Consider the following 14438-nt stretch of genomic DNA (forward strand, 5'->3'; position numbering starts at 1 on the left):
ACCGAAAAAGTACAAGAAATGTGTTGAACATTTTAAGGATTTTGCTGCCAAATGCCATGCTCCTGGATAGGAACAGAAGTTGAAACGAATGGTAGAAGGATTTTCTTCAAACTTTTCAGGAAAATAAAAGATTCACATCGAGAAAACATTTTTCTACCTATCTCGGCCACATTCAAAACAGCATGGGGTTTTAAAGGAAACAGACAGATTTTTAGGATGGATGGCCCAAAAACAGATAAGACATTTAGTGAAAGTACTTTGCTCTTCAATCAGCAATGGAATATAGTGGACTTCTGTAACAAGTGATGGAAATTGGTGACAGAGGCAGACCATGTACATGTCGTGTACATATACCTGTTCATTATATACTGAAACGCAAAAAAAAAAAAAACTTACCACCTTTTAAACCTTCAAATATCAACAATAACACTGCGTGTAGTAAATGTGTGAACTTATTTGTGGACAATAGTGTCCTCACTGTCAAACAAAACGGTCATGGATGGTCACTTGAACCTTCAATGGTCACTTCATAGCACAGCTGTTGAACAGCCGTTTTGACTGTCAGTGATTAGCCAAGGGGTATGGGATGATTTTAATGAGCTGCACGTGATGTCTCGATATTGGCTTTAAAAAGGCCAGTGCAAAATGGTCATTTCAATCAACATGCCACGATTGTCAAGGGATCAATGGCAGTGTGCCTTGGGCATACTGCAAGGCGGATTGAGCTACCGTGAGGTGGCACGTCGCCTTGGCTGCTCACACCAGACGATATCGGCCCTGGTGGACAGAGACACCCTCCACAACTCTGCAGATGACAGACCTCGATCAGGGAGACCAAGAGTCACCACTGCAAGGCAGGACAGGCAGATGGTCCTAAGTCAGATAGCTTCAGACATTCAGGACTGAGTGGGACAGAATCCAGCAGCAATCCATCCAAAGACTGGCAGGCAGTATGCGCCGACGATGCACTGCCTGTATCCAAAACAATGGTGGCCACACACGCTATTGAAAGGGGACTGACATTGCACCCTGTGCTGTTCTGTACTGTAGAACAAACTTATGAGATGGTGTATCTTGGTCAAAAACTTGACATGTCATCATTAAATGCCAAGGTTTCAATTAGCAATTGTTGGTTTGTTTTATTTTGAACTGTTACAATTTTATTACATTTCAAACAAGTGGTAAGTTTCTTTTGCGTTTCAGTATATGTACATCGATATGTACATTATCTGTCAAACAAGGCAACTTTGGACCTGTTTTATTTTTATTTTTAAAAGGTCCCATGGATTTTACTATTGCTTTTGTTTGTATAGATATGGAACTTTCATTTGATAATATTAGTTTCAAAATATCAGGATGGTTATGGGAGTGGACGTGGTTCGTAAAAGGGCTTCGTATTGACCGAAGTGGTCTTGAGACCCCCTGTACTGCCATAACCACCAAGATCCCATGAATGTTTTACTTTCCTAGCATAGTACAGTACTTGTACTATCTTATACACTAATAAAATCCATGAGACTTTGATGGTTATTAAAAATATGGCCAGAGAAAGTCTGAAGTGAATGTTTGCCGAAAGGGATTATAGGTGGCACCACTATCCATAACCATCCAGATCCCAAAGATTTTTGTTCAAAATATTTTAGTACCCAAACCATAAAATAAGTTTGTAAAGGAATTTCCTTGGGCAACTGATGGTTATTCTAAATAATTCACTTTGAAAATGGGAAAAAAATTCAAGGGTGTCAAAATCTCCAAACTTTGGGTGTGGCCCAAACAGCGGGGAATGGGTCAATCACATCATATTTGGCTTTCTGAAAAAATTTGGCTTTCTGAGTTTTAGACCACACACAACCTGGGATAAAAATTTGAAAAATATCTGAAGACATCAATGTTCAAATGTTACCATTTTGAGCCTATCTTATAAAAATTCACTCTTAAAGGCCATTTTCCCTGCGAGAGCAGGGGTTAGCCATGAAAAACAAGGAAGATGTTACAAATGTTTCTTATACCGACGCAGCACCTCTTATCTACCGGCCACTCTGCTGATGGGTCTAATCAGAAGAGAGTATGTTGTACTTCACAAACATGTTGCATGTCTATCCCAATAAGGATGTAAAATGTATGAACAAAACACAATAGAGAGCGAATCTCAATGAAGATGTAAAATGAAGTGAAACAAATTTTTTACCCCTTGGGGTCTTCCACCCCACGGGGTCTAAGCACCGCTCGCGTTCTCTCTTTTCTTGTGTACAGTTCATTTGAACGTCTATTTCTCCATTATTCGTGAACACAACTCGATGAAAGTTGACAGTCATATACTAGACACATATGCGCAGGCATTAACTGAGCACAAAGTGCGATTCCGGCCCTTCGGGCCGAGGAACGGCCCTTTCGGCACCATTTTCTCTAAATTGTTATTTCTCGGTTATTAGTCAACGGAACCGAACCAAACTTGACAGGTATATTCTAGATGTCACTCTGCAGGCATCAACTGAGCCCAAAGTGAGATTATGGCCCTTTGGGCCAAGAAACGGCCCTCTCGGCCCATTTTCTTAAAATTGGTATTTCTCAGTTATTAGTAGACGGAACCGAACCAAACTTGACAGGTATATTCTAGAGACCATTCCCCAGGCAGTGACTGAGCCCAAAGTGCGATTCCGGCCCTTCGGGCCGAGGAACGGCCCTTTCGGCCCATTTTCTCTAAATTGTTAATAAATAAAAACGAAAAAAATTAAGTCACAAATGATGATATGAAACAAGCCTCACCCTTGTGATGTGTTCTGGTTTCTTTTTCTGATGCGATGAAAATCTTACCAAATTTCAAAACTATCTGTTGTCTGTGATATCGCTCACCTGAGAGTTGTACGAATGAACTCCCACGGGGTATGTTCGCAATTCGAACTTGCTTTAAAAAATAATGCGTCGTTGTTTAGCCCCGTGCATTTATAAAAGTTGTTGTTCAACCCATTCTGCTTGGACAGGCCTGCAGCACAGAGATAACTGATCGACGAAGAGATTCCTCCCATCGAAGAGAGTGTACTCCTGCCTTTCGTAAAGCCAGGGCCCCAAGAGCTAGAGAGGGAGAGAGAAAGAGTGGGGGGGGGGGGGGGAGAAAGAGAGAAATAGAGAAAGAAAGAAAGAGGGGGGAGGAAGAGAGAAAGAGGGGGGAGGAGAAAGAGAGAAAGAGGGGGAGAAAGAGAGAAAGGGGGGAGAAAGAAAGGGGGAGAAAGTGAGAAAGAGGAGGAGGAGAAAAAGGGGGGAAGAGAGAAAGAGGGGGGTGAAAGAGGGAAAGAGGGAAAGAGGGGGGAGAAAGAGAGAAAGAGGGGGTGGGAGAAAGAGGGGGGAAGAGAGAAAGGGAGTGGGGGGGAGAAAGAGAGAAAGAGGGAAATTGGGAAAGAGGGGGGGGGAAGAAAGAGAGAAAGAGGGAAAAAGAGAAAAAGAGAGGGATGCAGGAACCGATCGGCGCTCTGACCGTGACCGTGCTGCCCCTGACAAATCCAGCAGCAGGGAAAAGTGGGGAATATTTGCCCCCCCCCCCTCTTCCCGACTTGCGTTAGGGGTTACAACCACCATGAGAGGCATTCTCGATAGTTGCATAACACGTAGTTGTTGTTACTGCTGTTATGATTGCTGCAGTTGTTGTGCGAGTCTTCAGTGTACATTAATATTGTTACGGTTTTGGAAATGTACCTCAGGAAAGAGCATTCATGTACACGTAGGGTTCCCCAGAACGAGTTATTTCTTATTTTGTGTGTAGATAGATCATTGCCCTGTGTCCAGGGATTTGGGGGGAAATGCGTTGAGAGGTTAGCATGTTTATTCATGGTGTAAAGTCTCCTCATTTGCTGCCTTTAATCTCCTCCATCCACCAACAATCTGCTTCACCAAACCTCATTTCAACAACCCCTCGTTCATCCCATAGGTCTTCCCTTCAACCCCGCAGTCTATTTATTCTCGTCCTTCAGTCTGTCTGTACATTCGATCCACTCACTCGGTTATTCCTTCACAATCAACCGTCTGTTCCTCAGTCCGTCAATCCCCTCCTCCTCGGTCTCCAAGTCACCATCAACCTCAGTCAAACCTCCGTAGGTGCGAACGAATCCCTCACCATGAGAAACAATTAATCCACCGGACCGGTCAAATTACCTTCCCCAATTCTTCCTTCCCTGCACTCCTACATTCGTAACATCGGAAAACGCTTCTCAAGCACACGCGCAATACAAAGGAACATTTGTGCGCAAGGGAGGGGGCAGGGGTGCTCCCTCGCTGCACCCACGCCACAAGGGAAGGGGTGTGGGCACCCGTGGCCGACAGATGTAACAATGCGGGGTTTTTTTTACCAAGACTCCATCGCGGGACCCGCCCCGCCGGATGCACACCATTGGGAGGGGGCCCGCAGGGGTCAAAGGATCCTCGCTTGAACTTTGCTCCCTTGAAGCCAAGCCCAGCGCAGCACGGATACAGGCCAGGTTGTGGCTTGGTTCAGGGTTGTTGTGCATGCACTGGGGACTCAACCAGAAGACTGCCTGCCCGCTCAGGGAAAAAAATAAAAAAATAAAAATAAAAATAATCGCCTGCTGGAACAAACTTCGCTGTGTCGAAGGTCCTCCGTTGGACGAGAGGAGCGCGAGGCAAGGGCCGAGAGTTCCCATGTGCGCTTCGAAGCAGCACATGCACTCACACCATCTTTTCCTTGCTTTCCCCACTAAACGCTTAATCATCTACTTTGGACGCACAAAAGGCAATCAGCCCTCATGAGAGAGCCATCAACGAGTATCCTTCAGGGACAAGACATTGCTCACACCTTTCCTCAAAGCCTATGCTATCGCTATGCTGCATTCTCATCGACACTCAATCACCCATCCTTCCCAATCTTCCTCATACCCCCAGATATTTGGACTGACACAGCCCTCCTCCCTCAACCCACCCCCGGCCTGGTTGTGTGAGGGAAGGGAGGCGTCGTGCCCATACTCTGCTCAGTTTCTTTCTCCTCATTTCCTTCTTCCCGGAATGAATGATGGCACCACGTCCGTTTGTCCATGATACCGACTGCCAAAAATAAATGACACTGCTCTTGCACCTTCTTTCCACATCGTGATCATAACAACCAAGTTTAAATTTTTTCACAACCGTTTAGGAGGAGATAGCATGACAGACGGACAGAGCAGATTACAAGCGGTGTGTGGGAGGGTGGTGCTGAGGCGTCGTCCACCAGACGGCGGTCTCCTCGGGTTAACCTGAGGCGGTCCCTTCAGGTGGGTGCCTGGAACGTCCAATCCCTAAGAGATGGGGATGGGCCAGACATCTTCCCGGGGGGTGGCCAGACGGAGGCCTCCGGAGCACCGGCGGAAAGTGGATGCAGCGACGCGCTGCTCCAGCACACGCTCCCCGTGTTCCTCTTGTTTTATTCACTCAATTTGCTCAGGAGTTGGAGTAGAATCAGACCGTGTGCTCCAATTTAAAATAAAGGACAATTTAACCACACTCCGTGGGGCAATGGGTCAAGCAGGTCAGCGGTTCAAACCTCAGCCGAGCCGTACAAAAACTTCAAAAATGGTACGTGCCGCTTCCTCGTTTGACGGTCGGCATTTAAAAAAAGGTTAGGAGCATGGACAATCCCCCAGAGGTTGGCATCCATGGGGAGGACGAATTTCCCCGCTGAAGCCCCTGTCACACCTTGACGATTTAGCCAGCGTATGGCAACGTATCAAAATTTATCGAAAACGCTAGCGTACGCTAAACTATTGATGTTTTTTCAGTTTTGGGCGTATAACGTGTTGGACGTATGCATAACGTATCAGTAACGTACAAAGAACGTTTCGATAACTTATGGATAACTTATATCAACGAATGCTTAGTGTGTTGTCGGCGTTCACAACTTATGCCCAACGATAGTCTTACTTATGCATAGCGCGCGGCAGCGTATCGCCGACGTGGCGTAGCCTATTAAAAGGCTTCTGCTCGACGATTCAAATCATAACCGCACGAGACATCGAAGTGTCAACATCACCGTCATGCCGAAGAAAACTTCGAAGAATGCTGCAAAGAAGTCTCCTGGCCGTTGCCGTGGACACGGACGCAAGGAGGATCCATCATCACCCACACCTCCCCATCACGCTCACCCTCTGACAGAGAGGATGCTGGTTCCATCAAATCATGAGTTCCACCATGAGCTGGTCATACATGCCAAAATGCCGTCGCCTCCCGATCCATGGTCTCACCCAGTTCCTTCTCCTCCGTTCACCTCTTCTTCTTCTGGCTCTATTGGCATGCAACTGGTACAGTGTCAAATCGATGAGGTCATGTTGATGTTGGAGGACAGCTAGTAGGTATTGTCATCTCAGCCTTGCCGGATCCTCCATCTCTCGGATGACATGGACATCTACTCACCATGGAGTCCTCCTGTGAAACACTGACGGGTTCCTCCTGTGAACCCCATTTTTAAATACCAATTCCACTAAACGCTGCCAATACGCCATTATACGGTAGCTGTAAGTTAGAAACACGTTCAGAAAGTTCTGTGGTCGTCCGGAAGACGTCAAATACGTCTACATACGTCAATATGCGTTGGAGATACGTTACACATCGGTTCAAAGCACGTTACTCATAGGTTAGAAATAAGTTTTGGGTAAGCTAGACATTACCTCGACGTGTTTCGACTTATGAGTAACTTACAAGTAACGTGTGTCGACGTGTGTCAACGATCGCGTAACGTGCCTACAACTTATGGCCAGCGTATACGGAACGTGTGAGTCATACGCCGGCATACATCGACAAATTTTGAGCATGCCCAAAATTTGTCGACGAGCTCGGCGTACTACGACGTATGCCGGCGTGCTTCAGCGTGCTCTTAACGTATACAAAACTTACCCACAACGTATTCGACGTGTGGCAGCGTATTCGGCTAATTTTTCATACGTCGGCATACGCTGGCTAAAACGTCAAGGTGTGACAGGGCCTTTGGTGTGGTGGAAACTCGGCGCCATTGTTGTGACGACCGAGCACCAAGAGTTCCCCGGAAGTGACGAACGAGTACCAAGAGTTCCCCGGAAGTGACGTCATCCCACCAACCTCAGCGGCGCGTTCATCTCGTTGAAATCCTGCGTCGTGTCTCGTGTATTCGTCTGTATGTCCGTGTGTGAGATTTGTGGAAGCTCCACCACGTCCAAAAGGGATACGTTAAATAAATAATTACGAAAATGCCGATACAATGGGTATCGATCACATTCAAGGTCTCTGTGCGGTATTCCTTCAGTACGAAAACGGAACTCACCGCCGCCGTACACGCCACCACTCATCCTGACGATTTACGAATGGTCCGAAGCTTGTACAGACACGAAACACCGCCAGCAGCTCTCGCTAGCCGAGGACGTGCAGCCTCCGAAGGCCGAGCCAAACAAAGGCCTTCGTAACGTCACAATCACGGAGTTGTTTGTCGAAATAATGATTATAAAAGTCAATTCGTGGTATCAATTTAAGGATAAATCAACGTCGATGTTGAATAAAAACATTATACTCCCGATAAATATTACGCCTTATACACCGCAATGGTCACTGAGCCGATCGAAGAGAATATTTGGGTGGAGACATCGGAAATTGGTCAACTAATTTAATAACATAAACCAATTAATAGTAAATGCGCAACTTTCAACTTTTAGAAAACTAACGTGTTCAAGTTATCGTCGCCGTCGTTTACATAACCGATTCTCGAGGAAAGTTATACAATTACTCATATTGATATTGGTACCTGTGTAATTGTGATCGATAAAAATATATGATTTTTGTTCAACTAATAATCACTGGTGGAGTACCGGCTGATGGGCGATCTTGTTCCAAACAGACAACACCCTCTTCTGACGCATACATTTATTTGGGCGGTGTATAGGCAACAGACAGCTCTGCATACACACACACACACACACACACACACACACACACACACACACACACACACACACACACACACACACACACACACACACACACACACACACAATACTTGAGAAACGTACAAGAAGCAAAAACATACCGACTGCTTATAATTCAAACACCTCACTACACTGCAAGACATAGAGATAGGAATACTGCACCAGTGTGCAGGCAGTGGTGGGGGTGCAGTGGGTAAAGGCAATGGGGTGCAGTGGGTGCACGCAGTGGTGGGGGTGCAGTGGTTGCAGGCAGTGGTGGGGGTGCAGTGGGTACAGGCAATGGGGTGCAGTGGGTGCACGCAGTGGTGGAGGTGCAGTGGTTGCAGGCAGTGGTGGGGGTGCAGTGGGTACAGGCAATGGGGTGCAGTGGGTGCATGCAGTGGTGGGGGTGCAGTGGGTGCAGACAGTGGTGTGGGTGTAGTGGTGCAGGCAGTGATTGGGGTGCAGTGGGTACAGGCAGTGGTGCAGGTGCAATGGTTGCAGGCAGTGGTGGGGGTGCAGTGGGTACAGGCAGTGGTGCAGGTGCAATGGTTGCAGGCAGTGGTGGGGGTGCAGTGGGTGCAGGCAGTGGTGGGGGTGCAGTGGGTGCAGGCAGTGGTGTGGGTGCAGTGGGTGCAGGCAGTGGTGGGGGTGCAGTGGGTGCAGGCAGTGGTGGGGTGCAGTGGGTGCAGGCAGTGGTGTGGGTGCAGTGGGTGCAGGCAGTGGTGGGGGTGCAGTGAGTGCAGGCAGTGGTGGGGGTGCAGTGAGTGCAGGCAGTGGTGGGGGTGCAGTGAGTGCAGGCAGTGGTGGGGGTGCAGTGGGTGCAGGCAGTGGTGGGGGTGCAGTGAGTGCAGGCAGTGGTGGGGGTGCAGTGAGTGCAGGCAGTGGTGGGGGTGCAGTGAGTGCAGGCAGTGGTGGGGGTGCAGTGGGTGCAGGCAGTGGTGCGGGTGCAGTGAGTGCAGGCAGTGGTGGGGGTGCAGTGAGTGCAGGCAGTGGTGGGGGTGCAGTGAGTGCAGGCAGTGGTGGGGGTGCAGTGGGTGCAGGCAGTGGTGGGGGTGCAGTGAGTGCAGGCAGTGGTGGGGGTGCCGAAATATAAATTGGTAGAAATGAGGTATGGGAGACAGTTTTTGTGGGTGATGAGATTATTAAATATGTAGATTCTTCATTCTGCAGGAAGGATTGTAGATATAGAATTCTGTGTAGTTTTGAAGTCGCCGGAGTTAGGGACGTTGAAGGAAGAGTAAACGATGTTGTTTGGCAGGAAGGAAGAAGTTGGTTGTGGTACACCTTTGTGCGAATGATGGAGGGAAAGTTTACTGAGAGGTTTTGAATAATAGATACAGGATATTGAGTAAGCGGCTGAAAGCAAAGGGTTGTGAGGTCATGTTTTCCTGGGATTCTCCCAAGATTAGGAAACAACATAGAAATTATTAACAGAGCAATCGACCTCAACCAATGGCTGGAAGAATGGTGTGGGGAGGAAGGTTTTACATTTAAGAATCAGTGGGAATCATTTAGGGGACAAAGGGAGTGTTTCCAGAATGATGGCCGTATGGAAAATAGAAAGGGGGCAGCAAGGTTTGTCGTGGGAATTGAGGAAGGAATTCAGGCTTTCTTAGGTCAGCGGAGGGTGGGGAAGCCATAAAGGAAGGAACGGATGAAGTAATTGGGATGAGTAAGGCCAGGCAGGAAAATATAATTTCAGGAAGGGAAAAAATAAATATATATTTTAAAATATAGCAATCTGGGTAGAGGCATTAAGAGAAAGGGGTGACATTAAGGAAGGAATAAATGTTAAGGATTGTGTGGGGAGAGATTAGAGATTGTAAAAACAATAAGATAATGGTAGGATGGTTTTATAGGGTTAGGGTGTGAAGGAAGAGGAGGAAGGGGGAGTAAATGAAGAATTGAGGAGGGCATGTAGTAAGGGAAGAGTATTGATTATGGGGGATTTTAACTTGCCAGGGTTGATTGGGTCCAGGAACAGGGAAAGGGCAGAGCGGATGAGGATTTCCTAGTTTTAGTCCAAGATTGCTTTTTAACCCAGGTTGTAGGTAAGCCCACGAGGGGAGTGCAGTGTTCGACCTTCTTTTAAGTAACGATCCCAATATGGTGGAGGAGGTGGAGATCGGGGAGCATTTCGAAGCAAGTGACCAAAACATTGTGTGTGCAAAGATTCTGTTGAGGGTTTTAGGGTGCAGGATAGTATGGTAAGGCTATTAGATTTCAGGAAGGCAAACCTTGAGGGAATGAGGAGAGAATTGGGTGATGTAGATTGGGAGACTCTAACAACAGGACAATCAGCATCAAATAAATGGGAAACCTTCAAGGACCAAATATGAAGAGTGCAGAGTAAGTACATTCCAATGAGGTGTAAAACTAGAAGTAGAAAGAGGCCAGGGTGGTTGAGTAGTGAGATAAGGAATGCTATTAATGAGAAGCAGAAAGAGGCCAGGGTGGTTGAGTAGTGAGATAAGGAACGTTATTAATGAGAAGCAGAAAGAGACCAGGGTGGTTGAGTAGTGAGATAAGGAACGCTATTAATGAGAAGCAGGAAGAGACCAGGGTGGTTGAGTAGTGAGATAAGGAACGCTATTAATGAGAAGCAGAAAGAGACCAGGGTGGTTGAGTAGTGAGATAAGGAACGTTATTAATGAGAAGCAGAAAGAGACCAGGGTGGTTGAGTAGTGAGATAAAGAATGCTATTAATGAGAAGCAGAAAGAGACCAGGGTGGTTGAGTAGTGAGATAAGGAACGTTATTAATGAGAAGCAGAAAGAGACCAGGGTGGTTGAGTAGTGAGATAAGGAACGTTATTAATGAGAAGCAGAAAGAGACCAGGGTGGTTGAGTAGTGAGATAAGGAACGTTATTAATGAGAAGCAGAAAGAGACCAGGGTGGTTGAGTAGTGAGATAAAGAATGCTATTAATGAGAAGCAGAAAGAGACCAGGGTGGTTGAGTAGTGAGATAAGGAACGTTATTAATGAGAAGCAGAAAGAGACCAGGGTGGTTGAGTAGTGAGATAAGGAACGTTATTAATGAGAAGCAGAAAGAGACCAGGGTGGTTGAGTAGTGAGATAAGGAACGTTATTAATGAGAAGCAGAAAGAGACCAGGGTGGTTGAGTAGTGAGATAAGGAACGTTATTAATGAGAAGCAGAAAGAGACCAGGGTGGTTGAGTAGTGAGATAAGGAATGCTATTAATGAGAAGCAGAAAGAGACCAGGGTGGTTGAGTAGTGAGATAAGGAACGCTATTAATGAGAAGCAGAAAGAGACCAGGGTGGTTGAGTAGTGAGATAAGGAATGCTATTAATGAGAAGCAGAAGTCATTTTTTAGGTTTAAAATAACAGACTGGAGTTAGATTTATATCATGATCGGAGTAAGCAGAGGCAAGTGAAGAAAATAACTCAGCAAGTCAAAAGAGAATATGAGAAGGACATGGATAAGAATATGAAACATAATAACAAGGCTTTCTTTAAATACATCAGGGGAAAAGAACAGGTTCGGACCAGTGTGGTCCATTGAGGAATAACAACGGGAGAGTGGTTAGTGCTGAAAGTGAGATGGTAGGCTTATTAAACAGGTATTTTTCTTCAACTTTTACACAAGAACAGTCAGGAAAATTGCCAATAGCTGAGAGTATCTATTGAGGAGGTGAGGAAGGGCTTTTACAGAAGAGCCAGGTTGGAGTGTAGGAAGTAAAGGAACAGCTGGGAAATCTCAGAGAAGATAAGGCTCCAGGTCCAGATAATATGCACCTGAGAGTATTGATGGAAGTGGCTGAGCAGGTAAACGAGATGTTAACGGATATTTTCAACAGTTCACTGGAGTCAGGACAGGTACCGGAGGATTGGAGAGTATCAAATGTAACACCACGATTTAAGAAAGGATCCAGAAAAGAATTGGGAAACTATAGACCTGTTAGTTTGACTGCAGTCGTGGGGAAGGTGTTGGAGACATTTATTAAGGACCAGATGAGGAACCATTTAAACAAATACAAACTAATTAAAGGTAGTCAGCATGGGTTTACCATAAGTAGTTCCTGTTTAACAAATCTTTTAGAGTTCTATGAAGCAGTGTCTGATTGGGTGGATGAGGGAAAGGCAGTGGATGTAGTATATCTAGACTTTAAGAAGGCATTTGATGAGGTACCACATAAGAAGTTGTTAACCAAAGTGAGGGATTGTGGAGTGGCTGGTCAGGTAGATAATTGGATTGCAAACTGGCTTCGTGATAGGAAGCAAAGAGTGGCTGTGAGTGGGAGGATGTCTTGTTGGGAGGATGTAAGTCGTGGGTGTACCTCAAGGATCAGTACTCGGACCATAACTATTCATTATTTACATCAACGATTTGGATAATGGGGTAACGAGTAAGCTTTCCAAATTTACAGATGACACAAAGCTTGGAGGTAAGGTGGAGAGCAGAGGGGGTGGTGATCAGATACAGGAAAGTATTGATACTTGTATAGATTGGGCAAAATATTGGTGGATGTAATTTAACCTGTTCAAGTGTAAGGTGTTGGGGATGGGGAAGAACAATGAAAATAGAGATTACAGGATGTAAGGGGTAATTTGGGAGCATGTTACACAGGAGAAGGATCTGGGGGTGGTAATAGATATGGGAGGTAAGCAGGTAGGACAGTGCCAGGCAGCTATAGGTAAAGCAAATAGAGTTTTCGGTTGTATTCGGAGAGGGATCAATTATAAATCAAAAGAGGTGGTGTTAACATTGTACAGGAATTTAGTGAGGGCCACATCTAGAATTTGTGTGCAGTTTTGGTCACCACAATTCAGGAAGGACATAGATGTCATAGAGAGGGTTCAGCGCAGGGCTCCGAGATTGATTCCGGGCCTAGCTAGACTCAACTATGAGGAGCAGCTGAAGGAGACAGGGCTTTATTCACCAGAAAGGAGGAGGTTACGAGGACATATGATCGAGATGTTTAAGAGAATGAAAGGTATTGATAAAATAAGTGCAGATGAATTATTCAACAGAGTAGACAGTGATAGGACCAGGGGCCATAGCCTGAGAGTTAAGAAGAGGAGAGTTAAGACGGTAGTAAGACAGGGGACTTTCACTCAGAGAGTAGTTAATGCATGGAATGATTTCCCTGGAAAGGTAGTGGCAGCAGGAACAGTAGATAAGTTTAAATTAGAATTTGATGGGTACCTGGAAGTTATGGAGATAGAGGGGTATGGGGATGTTGACAGGACGTTTGGAAGTGGTTTGGGGAGTTTGAGCATTGATGGGTGATTGTTTGCATGTGTTCGGAGTGCTGTTGGTGGGGGTCTTGTCAAGGGGGGTGGTGTGGTTGATGTGTGTTTTCAACCAAGCCCATGCCCCCTCCCCTGAGAGGAAGAAAAAAAACCCACAAAAAACTACAAAAAATAAAAATAAAAATAAAACAACCAACAAAAAAATAATAATAATCATAATAATAATAACAATAAAACAAACAAACAAAAAAATATTATTTCAATAATTTAAAATATCTTTTGGCATTTTCTTCCTTGGATCTTGTGCGGATGGGTTGGTGTGGTGTTCGCGCAGGCATGATGGGCTGAATGGCCTCCACCTGTGTTAGATTTCCTTGTTTCATTGTAAATGGTGGAGACTTGTAATACACTCCCCCATCTGGAGGCAGCGCTACACGACACACATTTACAGAGAAAATTTCTGTCCCGTCCCCACCTCCAAGTCCATCGGCAGAGATAAAAAAAATACTCCTATCCATGAATTAGGGTCATTCTGATCCTACGTCGCAAGTTTGGATGGAATCAGCCAGGAACTGTAGGAGTAGCCTGACAAACGCACACACAAACACCGGTCCGTGAATTGTAGGAGGATCTATTAGGTGAGATATTTACAGCTCTTACGGCTGACTATGCCAGGTCAGGCCAGATTAGATCTGTGACCTGCTACAGGTACCATGTAAACCTGTACTAACCTGTTCCATGGTCGGGTTGTCGGCGACTAAACCGTCTCCCCCACCAGGTTTTCTGGTGAGGAGGGTGTTTGGATATGGACACCCAGCAGGATTAAAAACAAAACCTGTCAAATGGCGGAGGAGCTCCTTGTGAGCCAAAGGTCATCCATATCTAGTGCCCAACTGTCTTTGTGGACGTCCTCCTGCAGTTGGGTTACCTTTTTTTTTTAGGAGGTTGGTGGAAGAATTTGCACTCCGGCCACCGGAAAACCTTTCACTCTGCAAAACGCAAAAGCGCAAAGAAATCTGAAAACCCACTCCGTGGGAGTACCTCCTGTGCAGCTTCCCTGTGCAGCTCACTGGATAACGGGATTGGGGCAAAGCCTTCAGGACCCCCAATCTTTGATGATAGGAGGGAAACCACGGGGTCACCTTCAAGGGTCAGATTGTGGTCGTGTGTGTCAGGGTCGTGCTGAGGTGTCATCCACCGGACGGCGGTCTCCTTAGGTTAACCTAAGGCTATTCTCTGCCATGCTTCAGGTGTGTGCCCGGAATGTCCTACCCCGAAGAGAGGATGATCACCTGTCTCTGTTATCATCTGAG

General features: G+C 46.1%; 1 protein-coding gene across 4 annotated transcripts in view; it reads right to left on the reverse strand.

Annotated features, from left to right (window-relative positions):
* LOC147029069 (actin-like protein 6A) overlaps positions 1-14438 on the reverse strand; it is a 181069-nt gene that overhangs the window by 64116 nt on the left and 102515 nt on the right. Inside the window, exon 1 of one of the 4 annotated variants that reach the window (XM_085879996.1) lies at positions 7274-7567. The exons of 2 other annotated variants lie outside the window; for them this stretch is intronic. In XM_085879996.1, the coding sequence (XP_085736122.1) occupies positions 7274-7298 (25 nt within the window). In that variant the 5' untranslated portion in view covers positions 7299-7567. Of the gene's footprint in view, positions 1-6870; positions 6995-7273; positions 7568-14438 lie in introns of those variants that run through there. One more of the 4 variants, XM_085879997.1, reaches the window with a different exon arrangement.

The sequence above is a fragment of the Eptatretus burgeri genome, chromosome 4 (genome assembly GCF_056783735.1).
Source record: "Eptatretus burgeri isolate ZD-2024b chromosome 4, Ebu_testis_v1, whole genome shotgun sequence".
In the NCBI taxonomy this organism is placed as follows: domain Eukaryota; kingdom Metazoa; phylum Chordata; class Myxini; order Myxiniformes; family Myxinidae; genus Eptatretus; species Eptatretus burgeri.